This window comes from Pelodiscus sinensis, chromosome 12 (assembly GCF_049634645.1).
Source record: "Pelodiscus sinensis isolate JC-2024 chromosome 12, ASM4963464v1, whole genome shotgun sequence".
NCBI lineage: Eukaryota > Metazoa > Chordata > Testudines > Trionychidae > Pelodiscus > Pelodiscus sinensis.
Genome location: NC_134722.1, coordinates 1,918,674 through 1,931,102, shown reverse-complemented (window position 1 = coordinate 1,931,102; position 12,429 = coordinate 1,918,674). Strand labels below are relative to the sequence as shown.

The following is a 12,429-nucleotide window of genomic DNA, read 5'->3' as shown; positions in this document are numbered from 1 at the left end:
GGCGGGTTAGCTCAGCTGGGAATGTGAGGCAACAGGCCAGCTTCCATCCTGCTGCAGTGTTACAAGGAGAACATTGGCTTGGGAGCCAGCAACTTGCACACACCCTGCCAGAGCCCCCTGTGTGCTGGTCCTCAGAGAGCCTGCTACAAACGGCACAGGCACGCCAGGGCGCTGTGTGCTGGTCCTCAGAGAGCCTGCTACAAACGGCACAGGCACGCCAGGGCGCTGTGTGCTGGTCCTCAGAGAGCCTGCTACAGACGGCACAGGCACGCCAGGGCCCTGTGTGCTGGTCCTCAGAGAGCCTGCTACAAACGGCACAGGCACGCCAGGGCCCTGTGTGCTGGTCCTCAGAGAGCCTGCTACAAACGGCACAGGCACGCCAGGGCCCTGTGTGCTGGTCCTCAGAGAGCCTGCTACAAACGGCACAGGCACGCCAGGGCCCTGTGTGCTGGTCCTCAGAGAGCCTGCTACAAACGGCACAGGCACGCCAGGGCCCTGTGTGCTGGTCCTCAGAGAGCCTGCTACAAACGGCACAGGCACGCCAGGGCCCTGTGTGCTGGTCCTCAGAGAGCCTGCTACAAACGGCACAGGCACGCCAGGGCGCTGTGTGCTGGTCCTCAGAGAGCCTGCTACAAACGGCACAGGCACGCCAGGGCCCTGTGTGCTGCCAGTTGCGGGAATAAAATTGCTGCTGTGAGCGAGAGGCTCCCAAATGCCACAGCATCCAAACAGAGCCTTGACCACTAGGCTGTGCAGGCAGAAGTGGCAGGGCCTTCTTTTGAGGCTAGGCGAAAGAGTGCACTGTGATCCTGCCTCGTTTGCCTGAGGCAGACTCCTGCGACCAGAGCCAAGAATGTGCTGCTGATGGGTTAGCAGTAGAACTCTGGCCGGGGAAAGCAGGGCTAGTCATGGCAGCAGAGGGAAGACTTGCTGGGAGTGCCGGTTGGGCTGGCCTCTACTATTGCACTGGTGGGCCAAAAATACCCGAGTGATGTCACGCATTGCAGACTCCCCGCCCCCCACACCTGTCTGCCCTGAAGGCCTTCAAAAGCAGAAGCTCATGTGCAGCCACGGACGTGGGGGTGGAATCTCAGCAAGTTCCGCAAGCCCTCGATGCGACAGGCAATCTGGGGAAAAGCTGGGGGTGGGGAAAGGGGGGGACTAGTCCCTTTGGCTGCTTTCTAGTGCGGTGAAGGTCTGGGAGTGAGGGGAGAAGGGAGGTTGACTCCACAGGTCCCACATACCCCAGGTTCCTGGGTAGGGGGAGAGCCTGGAGAAGCGGCAGGGCAGCTGTGCTGTACAAGCACTCCTTGGCTGAGGTGGGAATAGATTTGTATTGAAACTGTGGCACGCTTTTATTGAACTCAAAGGCCTGAAAATAGTTGGCAGAAAAGCTGTTTGTGAAGATTCGGGTCTTACTCTGACCTTAGGGCCTGAGAGAGTCCACTCTCCGTAGCTGGAGTTCTCCAGGAAAGATGGCGTGTCCGTGATAGTGCGACCGACAGTCAAAGACGAGCAGAAAAATAACTTGAACTTGCTTTCAAGGGGCCTGTCTACATCCCAGACCTCTGCCTTGTCCTTTGCAGCTTCCCCTTGGCAGGAGAGGCCAGAGCAGGTTAATGGTGTCTGTCTGGTCCCTGCTCATTACCTCGAGCTGTGTTCAGAGAGCAGAGAAGCCCCAGAGTTGCTTCATGTGCACTTGTTGGCTGAGCTGGGTTTCTCAGGGACTGGAGAGGGATTGCTAGACTGAGGAGCTGAGCCACCGCCCTGTGCATTCTTGGTGGGTTAGTCATCCTGTGTTCCCCGCCCCTCGCTGCCTGGCTGTCAAGGCACAGGCTGAGCAGTGCAGCTCCTCCTATGTCATTCTGGTGTCTCAGGGATGTGCCAGGTTGCACGGCCCCCAGGCTGTCACGCCAGGCTTCTGCCGAACATTCATCTTCATGCACCTGTCTAGTTCCGCGATTGAAATGCCAGGCTTTCTGCTCCTCTGCGCGTGCCCTCGCCCGGCTGCCTTTCTGCCCTCAGCGACATCCGCCAGGTTCTGCCCCTGGATTCCAGCGGTAGCCGGAGACAGCCTCCTGCCCCCGACACCTCTCCCCTCTGAACCCACCTGCTGCCCAGGCTCTTCCCTTGCTCCAGGTGCACGTTCGCTGGGCTGATGGCAGCGTGGTGAATTTCCCAGCTCTGCAAAGGCTGCTGCCAGTCTCGTCCCAGAAGTTAGGCAGCACCCTGGTGTCCCTTGCTGACGCTGGGGGTTAGGTGTAGGGTCACGTGAACTCTCAGCCAGTGCTCCTGTGTGAATTCACTGAGCAGCAGCTTGCCAGTCCCTGGGCAGGCCCACTTCGCACTAGGGATGTCAGGGGTAACCCGTTAACAAGCAGCCCAGCTGGGCTGGAGCAGCCTCTGTCCATGGCAGGCCTGGTCCAGCTGGAGCAGCTCTCTGTGTTGTTATGGTAAACAGCGTTTAACCACTAACTGATTAAACGGGTTTTCCAGCCGTACTTCACACTGACGCCACCTGTAGCATTAACGCAGGGGTAGGGAATCTTTTTTGGGTCGGGGTTTGCTGACCCACAGAAAAACCCCTCCCTGGCATGGCCTGTACTGAGGAGGAGAAAGACACTCCCCACATTCCCCTCACATCCCAGAGCAGGGGTGGGCAATAGTTTTTGATGGGGGGCCACTCCCAAGATTTTGGAAAGTGGTGGAGGGCCACACTCTTCCATGGTATTAATGGAGGAGATGTGGGGTCTGGGATGGAGGTTGGGGTAACAGATTGGGTTGCAGGAGGGAGACAGGAGTGCGGGTGAAGGAGGCAGTTGCGACCGAGGGCAGGGAAATGGGGTGCAGCGGCGGTCAAAAAGGCAAATAGGATGCTAGGAATTATTAAGAAAGGGATAGAAAATAAGACCCAGAATATCCTACTGCCCCTGTATAAAACTATGGTACGCCCACATCTTGAATACTGGGTACAGATGTGGTCTCCTCACCTCAGAAAAGATATTTTGGCCTTGGAAAGGGTTCAGAAAAGGGCAACTAAAATGATTAGGGGTTTGGAACGGGTCCCATATGAGGAGAGGTTAAAGCGACTGGGACTTAGAAAAGAGGAGACTGAGGGGGGATATGATAGAGGTCTATAAAACCATGAGCAGTGTAGAGAGGGCCGATAAAGAAAAGTTATTGATTAGTTCCCATAATAGAAGAACTAGCGGACACCAAATGAAGTTAATGGGTAGCAGGTTTAAAACTAATAAAAGAAAGTTCTTCTTCACACAGCGTGTAGTCAACCTGTGGAACTCCTTGCCAGAGGAGGCCGTGAAGGCTAGGACTATAATAGAGTTTAAAGAGAAGCTAGATAATTTCATGGAGGTTAGGTCCATAAAAGGCTATTAGCCAGGGGATAAAATGGTGTCCTTGGCCTCTGTTTGTCAGAGGCTGGAGAGGGATGGCAGGAGACAAATCGCTTGATCATTGTCTTCAGTCCACCCTCTCTGGGGCACCTGGTGCTGGCCACTGTCGGCAGACAGGCTACTGGGCTAGATGGACCTTTGGTCTGACCCAGTACGGCCGTTCTTATGTTATGTTCAGGGTTTTGGGATGTGACCTAGGGCGGGAGGGGATTGTGATCTCGGCAGGAGATTGGGGTGCCAGCTCTGGGAGGGGGTATGAGAGTGGGGCAGAGGGCTAGGGAAGGAAGGGGCTGAGGTACCAGAGGCAAGTTCTCGCCAGGAGACTTGCCTGCTTGCAGAGCTTAAAATGTTTCTGCCTGCTCAGCCATATGCTTGAGTGAGTGAGCAGGAGGGTTGTGCTTTGTGGCTGCCTGTTGTTCAAACAGGCATCTCCCATTGGCCAGTGTCTGTCCAGAAACCAGCCAATGGGATTGTGCTGGGGGCAGGAGCAGCAGCTGAATCTTTTCCCCTGCCCTCTGGACTCAGAGAGCGCCCCACAGCTGCGTTTGTGAGCGGCACGCGGGGCAAGTAGGGGAGCCTGCCTGGGGCTCCCTACAGCCTCCGTGGGCTGGATCTGCTGGCTTGGTGGGCCATATTTTGCCCAGGCCTGCCCCAGAGCCGACAGGGGCCCAAGATAGCACATTTTGGGTGCTCCAGCCTGGAGGGGGGGCTGCAGCACCAGCACGGGCTCCCCAATGCTGGGGGGAACTGAGCCTCGGGGGCCAGATCCAAGAAAGTGGGGAGCTGTATCCAGCCCCTGGGCTGTAGGTTCCCCGCCCCTGCATTAACAGAACAGCTGGCATGGAAATGCTTCTCCTTCACTATACATGGCGTGGTGGGTTTGGTTCCTCCCCGCACCCATCTGATAGCGAGTCGACAACTCCTCTGCCCTTGCACCCCCAGTGCTGGGCACAAGGCCCAGTGGGCGGAAAGCTGGGGGCTCCCGGCTGCTCCTGAGGTTCGGTGCTCTGTTTCCATGCAGGCTGCACCCTGAATGGCCAGGAGGGGAAGCTCACCGTCCATTATGAAAACGGATTCGCTCTCTCCAGGGAGGAGGCAGGCGCCAGCCACACCCAGTTCCTCTACCCCTTTGAGAAGCTCAGAATGTCGGCAGATGATGGCATCAGGAACCTCTACTTGGATTTTGGTGGCCCTGAGGGGGAGCTGGTGAGAACGGGGCTGGCGGTGCCGTTGGGCTGGGAGGGACTCGGGTTTGTCCTTGGCACGCTGCTGTGAGACCGAAGTTAATTTCAGGTGCTTGAAGCCTTCTCTCCCCCTTCTGGACACTCCCTGTGGCCCTCGCCTCCATGAGCTTCCCCTCGCAAGGCTGGGCACCACTGGCCAGAGGGTCCCTGTCTGCTTGGACATGCTGGGAGAACCCCCTTGCTGGCGCCGATCCCTAGCCACTGCAGGGCAGACGTGTTGCTCCCAGGTCCCTGCCGCTCGTGGGAGCCAGACGGAGCAGTGCAGCCTCGTTGGAGATCGCCGGCCCCGGGGCTTTGGGCCCAGCTTCCCCAAGGCCTTTGGGAGGGAGGTCCCTGCGGTGTGAGAATCTCTTGGCAGATGTTGGTCTCTGTGGCTGAGTGGGAGCCGAGCACATGGCTTGGCAGGCCCAGGCTGCTGTCCCGGTCTGTGGGTGTTTGCAGCCTGGTGACTCGGCTGCTCCAAGCAGAGCCTGTGCTACATGGGGGACTGATGGAGTCCATTGTGCTTTCTCTCCAGACCCTGGACCTGCACTCCTGTCCCAAGCCCATTGTGTTTGTGTTGCACACTTTCTTGTCAGCCAAAGTCACCCGCCTGGGACTGCTTGTGTAAGGCACAGGGTCCCAGCAGCAGTGAAGAGCACCTGCCCTGCCCCAGCAGCAAAAAAGCACAAAGTCCCTCCTGCAGTACCAGTGCCTTGCCAGACTGACTCGTGCCAGCACCGTGACAGCATGGAAGGAAGCTCCTGCCCTCCTTTGACCAGAGCCAGAAACTCCGGCCTCTCCACAGTCCCCTGGAACAACTGGAGCTCTGTCACCTGCCTAGAGGATGCTGAGGCCAGGCTGCTGCTGGTACTGAGTGCTAATGGAGGGGAATGTGGCTCTTGCACTCTCCCTTTCCAGCCACTTCTTGGCCGCCGGCAGCTTGGGAGACTGTCCTTCCCGACGCCCCTGGGATTGGATCGTGGTCCCGAAGACTCGGCGTACAGCCGAGCATCTGGCCCTCGCGGCGGCAAGGAGAGAGCCGTTGGCATGGGCTGCGGTGGGGAGCTGCTTAGGGCAGGAACTAGAACCGATCCCTGTGAAGCCATTTTTATCGTTGCCACGTGTGCCTTTGGCGTAGGGGGGTGGAGACAAAGCGCTGCTGGCTCCCGAAGAGCCCCGGCCTCATCTGGGGAGAAGGGAGTCGCTACCGAGTCAGCTGCCGGCTGTGTAGGCGAAGCTGTTCGGTGCAGATCCCCTGTGGAGGGAGGGGGACTCACTGAGAGCTGGTGAATCCCTGCCTCTCCCTCGGCAGTCAGGACACAGTGGGGGAGCACGTGCAGCACGTGGCCCCTTACTGTGGCCTCTGACCCTGGTCACGGAGGGAACTCCGAAGGACTGACCCAGGCTCCGTTGCCACGAAGCCTCCTTCCTGTGGGTCCGTGGTAAGGAAGAGGCCTGTCCGCACTAGCCAGTGGGCGTGGACCCCCCCTGCTGAGTGGGATGGACAGAGATCTGGCTTGCTTTGGGAGCATCCTCAGTACAGAGAGCGCTTGGTGCTGCACTGATGCTTCTGAGGTGCCCCAGTGGCCACATGCCACAGCACAGCTGCCACCTGGCTGGATCCATGGCACAGAGAGGCCGGCTGGTCGCGTGTTCTAGGATGATGCCCGTGTAGGGATGCACACAGCCTTGTGGGGGAGGGGAGTCCTGTGAATGACTTTGAAGTACGTGGGGACAAGGTGGGGGAGAGTCCGGTCAGAGACACTGGGCTTTGTTGGGAGGGGGACCGGCTTTGAAGCCCCACACAGCTGTGTGCATGTTTGCAAGTCCTGTCTCTGGCACAGCCTGACCCTTTCCTGCACCTGCCCTTCTGAAGCGTCTGCGGGGCCCTGGGGAGGCAGGAGATTCGGTGCTTCCTCCTCTGGAGGCAGAGCTAACAAAGGGCTTCGAAAAGCCCCCTCCCAGCACATCACTGGCCTCTTCCCAACAGGACTCAGCTGCCTGAACACAGCCTGGCTCAGAGCTCCCTCTCCTCCTTCCTGCTCTCTCCTGCTTCGGCTGGGCTGGGCCTGTCCGTGGCACCCGGAGCGGAGGGGCTGGGACTCCGGGAGCCTCACTGTGGGCACACAGCAGGTAGCCTAGGCCGTCCTTGGGGCTCTGCTGGCTTCCCTGGAACCTCTGCAGCGCTTGCTGCTGTGCGCATTTGATTGCCAGGGTTAACTCCTGGGGTTCACTGAGTTACCCTTGCGCTGAGCTTTCCAGGCCTGGCCAGAGGGACACTCGACCTACAGACCAGTACGGTAGCCATAGCGGCGCAGACCAACAGCGGTGGGGTGTCCGTTTTGAGAATGCATGAGGTGGACCTGAGAGCGCGCCGCCTTGGACCTGGCCTTCCCCGGGGGGGGGGGGGGGGGGTGCAGTGAGAGCACGTTACACTTCCTTTGAGTGAGGGATTTGCCCCGATTTGCAGCAGCTTGCTGAAGCCCCTGGGGAGGGCGGGTTCCTCGCAGAACCCCCGCCCCCGCCCCAGCCTGTGCCCGAGGCTAGCAGCTCACCTCCAAACCCTGTTTGTTTTAGGAGCCAACAAAAGCCAATTGATTGGAATGTATTTGTTAAACACAAATCATGGCAGGTCACAGAATACCTAGAATAGTGTCTTTAAGGGCTGAGTTCTCGCCCAGCACTGGTTGGGGTAGGTGTGTGTCCACCCAACAGCCCGTCTGGTCCATGGACCAATCTGAAGAGTTCTTTTCATGCAAGTCTCTTAAGCTCTTCAGGCTATTTATTTTAGCTGCTCTTAAGGTGGATGTTTGCGCTTCAGTATGATCGAGGCTTGTCGCATCCGTACAGCAAGCACAGGGAAACGTGGAGTCTGCATGGTGGAAAAACCTACTGCCCTGACAGGCCAGTTCAATGCCTCAGTGACTTAGACAGCCTAAAAAGGAATAGATGTTGGACTCCAGAGGGGGGTTAAGCTTTGGACTAGTTATTGAAAATGAAGTAATGGGCTGCAAAGCATCTGGCCTTTTTTACCCACTTAGAGGCTAAGCTAGTTTGGTCTCATGTTAAGACTGAATTAACTTAAATTTGAATTCTGAACAAGGCGCCTCCTTCTGTCCGGAAAACATGGCTTGCTAGGAACCAGGTTTAGGAGGGTTCAGCTGGGGACTATTCACCCCTGTTCTGTAATTACTGGAAGGGCGAGTAGTGTTGGTACCGCCACACCAAATGGGATAGGCCTCGCCCCTCGTATTCCTTCATTCTGCAAGCTAGTGAGCTATGCAAGTCCTGCTATGCCCTGGCTGGTTTCGAGGAGTTAAATATCCCTGAGGATTTCCGGGAAGGATGAAGCACTTTCTCCATTTGGTGCTAACACTGAGGGGTTGAGGGCTTGCTGTTTTAAGCTCGGTGGTAGTCTCTGCTTGTCAGAACTGCTCACGATCTGTACCAAACACCTGGGATTGCCCTGCGGCCTGTGGGGCGAGCACGTTCCAAGTTGCCTGTTGCTAGCAAAGCCCTGGTGGAGGCGGTACCTGAAATGTGAAGCACAGATGTCAAATCCGCCTGCGCAGGATGGATGCTGGCTGACCAGGAGGTTTTCAGCCAGTGTGTTTGGATTTTTGCAGGTGGCTGGGGGAGTGCTTCGTCCTGCCTTGTAGCCACCCAGGGTTGTGTGCCTGGCTCTTTGCACCCAATGTGGCATAGTTACTGTGCAGAAAGGCTCATGCTGCCAGCCTGAAACTCCCCCCACAGTCCCACGGTCCTTCCCAGGCTGTAGAGTGTGAAGAATATGTCAATTGCTTTTGGGCTGTTTGCCACAAAGCCCGAGTTTGACCCTGACTGGCCTCACCAGAGAAACCACTGAGCTGTAAGCCTAGTCCCCAGAGAACCTGTGTCCCCACCAGATCCACCTTCATTCGTTCATCAGCCTCCAAAGGGAAGCCCAGGTCTGTGGATCAAAGGTACTCGGGGAAACTTGCCAGTTTGCACTCGGCCTACATCACCCCAGGGCTGTCTCTTTCCTGCCGAATCTCTGCACCAGTGCCGAATGCGGCAGGGCCCCTGGAACACCACGAGGCATCACTTCCTCTGGAAGCTCGTGTCCTCCTCGTCTTTGAGGTTTCTAATGCTTTAACTGGCTATTGAAAGCAAACTGAATTTGTGATCCTCAAAGCCCCTACTGCCTCAGCTTCTCCCTCGAAGCCTTGAGGTACTCGATTGATCTGCATTGGGCATACACTGAGTGCCTCACGTGGCCTTGTTTGTTCTCCCCTCTTCCCAGAACTTGGGGACCTGCCCTGGGGAAAGGGCTTCGGAATGTCTGCAAGAGATGCTGCGCCTGCCCCCTCCCGCTGCTATGCAAGCCTCCAGAGTTGAGAGGGGCGGTGAGTTGGAAAGCTAGACTAGGCAGCAGGTTTCAAACAAATCAAAGGAAGTATTTCTTCACACAACAGCCAACCTGTGGAACTCCTTGCCAGAGGAGGTGGTGAAGACCAGGACTTTAACAGGGTTCAAAAAGAACTAGCTACATTTACAGCAGTTAGGTCCATCAGTGGCTGTTAGCCAGGGTGGGTAGGAATGGTGGCTCTAGCCTCTGCTGGCCAGAAGCTGGGAATGGGTGGGATCGCTTGATGATTCTGTTCATTCCCTCTGGAGCCACTGGCATTGGCCACTGTGGGCAGACAGGACACTGGGCCAGGTGGACCTTTGGTCTGACCCAGGCTGGCCGCTCTTATGTAGAAAATGCCCCTAGTGGTGCTTCACCTCTTGAGAGCTTGTTACCGCATTCCATATGGAAGGAACACTACTGAGAGGCATCCCAGGTCACCCTTGGAAACCAGAGGGAGGAGAATATCTCTGCTGAGCTTGTGTGTTCTATCTGAATAATAGCAGGCAAGCGGCTTAAATATGGCCCAAGCAGTTTGGTGGTGTGTAATTAACTTGTGACTGGTGCTTGCAGATGATGGTGAATGATCTTACACAAGCGGCATAGACTTTAGAAGTGATCAGGGAATGGAGTTTAGACTGTTCAAAGTCTCCTCATCAATCAATTCCTCCTACCATCTCCCTTAAACAGCACTGGTAGGATTAACTCCCAAAGGTAACGCTGCAGAATCTTCTCAGACCCTTCCACTTTCCCCCACTACATTTCTGTGCTTGGGGTTAATTCACACAACTGAAAGCAGACATTGCCTCCGTGCTTCATTTGTAATGACAAGTGCTGGGGCTCAAGCAGGGTTTTTGACTTTGATAACTGACACAGGAAGCCCAGAGGCACCAGGGCTAGGAACTGCCAAGCCTAGAGCTGCCAGGGCTGCACCCTGGCCCAAATTAAGCACTGGTTGCCTGGTGAGGTGAGTAGCCTCTTTGCATTAGATAATAAGCAATAAAGAAAACAGATGTGCAATTAGTAGAAGCAAATGTTCTTTGTCTGTGGTTCTCACTCCAGGTGCGCGTGTGTTTCATGGGATCCACATGGACTAGAGCATCTTGAAGCACCACAGTGTAGGCTAAGCAAGGGTTCTCTGCAGCAGCTCACCTCCACCTTTTGCCTTTATGCTGTCAGGATTTTGCTATCTGGGTTAATTCTGTTTCTGCTGCTCACCCTGCAGCATCCTGGCCTGCACCACAGGACATCAAAACATTGATTTCACTTTCATGTCTTAGAATTTGGAGGAACTATGCTGGGCTAGTCCTACTTGGCATTAAATATAAATTAATTTGTAATGACATCTCTTTTCTGTCTAAAAGAAAAGAAAATTCCCTTGGCACATCCATGTTTGCAGTGCTCTGTTTCCCTTGTAGCATTTCTGCCTGTCTGAGATCAGCCAGTGTTGGGGATCTCACATGACTACAGAGCATCAGTGTTAAGTTTACAGTTGGGGTAAATAGAGCATTACAAGGCCCAGGTGCCAAAGACAAAAAACCCTGTAGGTGTAAATGGGCTCAGGTCATCTGCAGAATAACTTGCACAGAACCACTACACACAAACTTATTTTTAACCTGTGCAAAGTCTCTGTATGCTGTTTGACATGATAGAATCAAGGCACAGATTAATACTCCCGTGAAAAAACTAAAATAACATGCCACCAAATCTATTTTTGTATTTTGTAGTTCACTATTTATACAATTCTTCCCTCTTGAGGTTTTAACGTCAAACTTTTGGAACTGCCAGGTTATCGATCCAAATAAACCAAGTAGGGAAAGCAGGGGATTTGTGTCTTTTACAATCACGTTAAAGCTTTATATGTACTCTATAAATATAGATACAGACACCCTATTGTCCCTTGAGTTGCATATTAACTGTATAGTATTGTACATTACAATGAAAATGTGACTTAAGGGCAAGTGTAACCTTTATACTGTAAATAACAATAAAGGCTTTTATGCTTTTAGATTTTTATATTTTGACGTCTCTCCATGGACATTTGTTGCCGAATGTGAAAATCTGAGCTAACCACTAGCAGTGCCATGTCCACACTTATCTTCAGACTCTGTGGGAGGGGGCAGGACCAATCAGAACAGAGCACAACGTGGGGCCACGCTTCCCGCATGGAAAGGGGCAGGTGGGGTGGGATGGGATTCTTTCTGAGACAGGGCAAAGGCCTGTGACTGCCTTGGGCGCAGCAGGGTGGTGGCTGGGAAGATCTGGGAGGCCACCTACTATGCACCCAAAGGCTCCGGTAGCGGTTATGCCAGCCAAGATGGAAAACGTTGTTATGGCCACATGCTCAGGAGAGCAAATAAACAGCCAAGCAATGCAGTGATGTGGCAGCCACCTGCCCCTAGGACCAGCCCTGCTGGAAAGGCTGCACTTCTGCCCCGCATGGTTCTGTAGTAAGGGCAGGGGCCTTTGGCAGAACCTCCAGGAGTGGATCATGGACTGGCTTTCCGCAGGCTCAGGTCACTCTCCCTGCAGCCGTTGCATCAAGCTTTTCCTCAGCCCCTTGAGGGGGAGGGGGAAGAGAGAGAGTGTGTCTTTAAATTCTCACAGAGGCACACGCTGGGAGTAGCTGGGACCCGAGGCATTGGCCTACAGCTGTGGGGTTCAAGCTTGTTTTCTCATGACCCAGTTGAAGAAAATAGTTGATGCTCTGGCTTTGGGGGGTACCAGGGCTGGGGCAGGAGGAGGCTACATCCAGTGGCTCCCAGTCAGTCTCCTGGCACTGCAGACCGTGCTGCATCCCAGAAGCAGCCAGGAGCAGGTTCCTGGCCAATGGGAGTGCGGAGCTAGTGCTCGGGGCAGGGACAGTGTGTGAAGCTCTATGCACGCTCTCTTCCTCCCCACCTAGAAGCCAGGCCTATTGCCGGCTGCTTCTGGGGCACAGTGCAGCCTGCAGTGCAGGACAGGCAGGGAGCTGCCTCAACCCCCCGCTGGGCACCTGATCCCCCTGCAGCAACCAGCCCCAGCGCCCCACATCCCACAGTTTGAAAACCACGGGCCTACAGAATTTCGGCCTTAAAGCAGGCCTGGGTGAATGGGGCTGCCCTGATAGGCCCATGGCCCAGGACAGCATCCATTTGTTGCTGTGACTCGGCAGGCAGCCAGCCAGCAGTAGTCGGGGAAGTTATAGGGTCAGCGATGGACTGGTCCGCCTTGCGGAAAGCCTGGGGTGGCTGTATGGGCAGTCGGGTGCTAGCAGGCCAGCGTCACCCACTAGAAGGGGGGGCAGCTCTGCCTAGGAGGTGCCAAAGGCCCTTTGGTGCCCATGAGGCGCTTAAATGGTTGTTAGCACACCAGGCCTGTGGGAAGAAGGGGGCATACGTTCCAGGGGCCCAGCCAGCATGGTTGA

At 55.4% G+C, this 12,429-nt stretch overlaps 1 protein-coding gene across 1 annotated transcript in view; it reads left to right on the top strand.

Moving 5' to 3' along the window:
* The window catches only part of SNTB2 (syntrophin beta 2), a 46,325-nt gene extending 35,286 nt beyond the window's left edge, over window positions 1-11,039 (top strand). The window contains exons 6-7 of the mRNA XM_075939793.1: window positions 4,432-4,616; window positions 5,172-11,039. Of these exons, the coding sequence (XP_075795908.1) occupies window positions 4,432-4,616; window positions 5,172-5,264 (278 nt within the window). The 3' untranslated portion in view covers window positions 5,265-11,039. The remainder of the gene's footprint in view (window positions 1-4,431; window positions 4,617-5,171) is intronic.
* The last annotated feature ends 1,390 nt before the right edge of the window (window positions 11,040-12,429 follow it).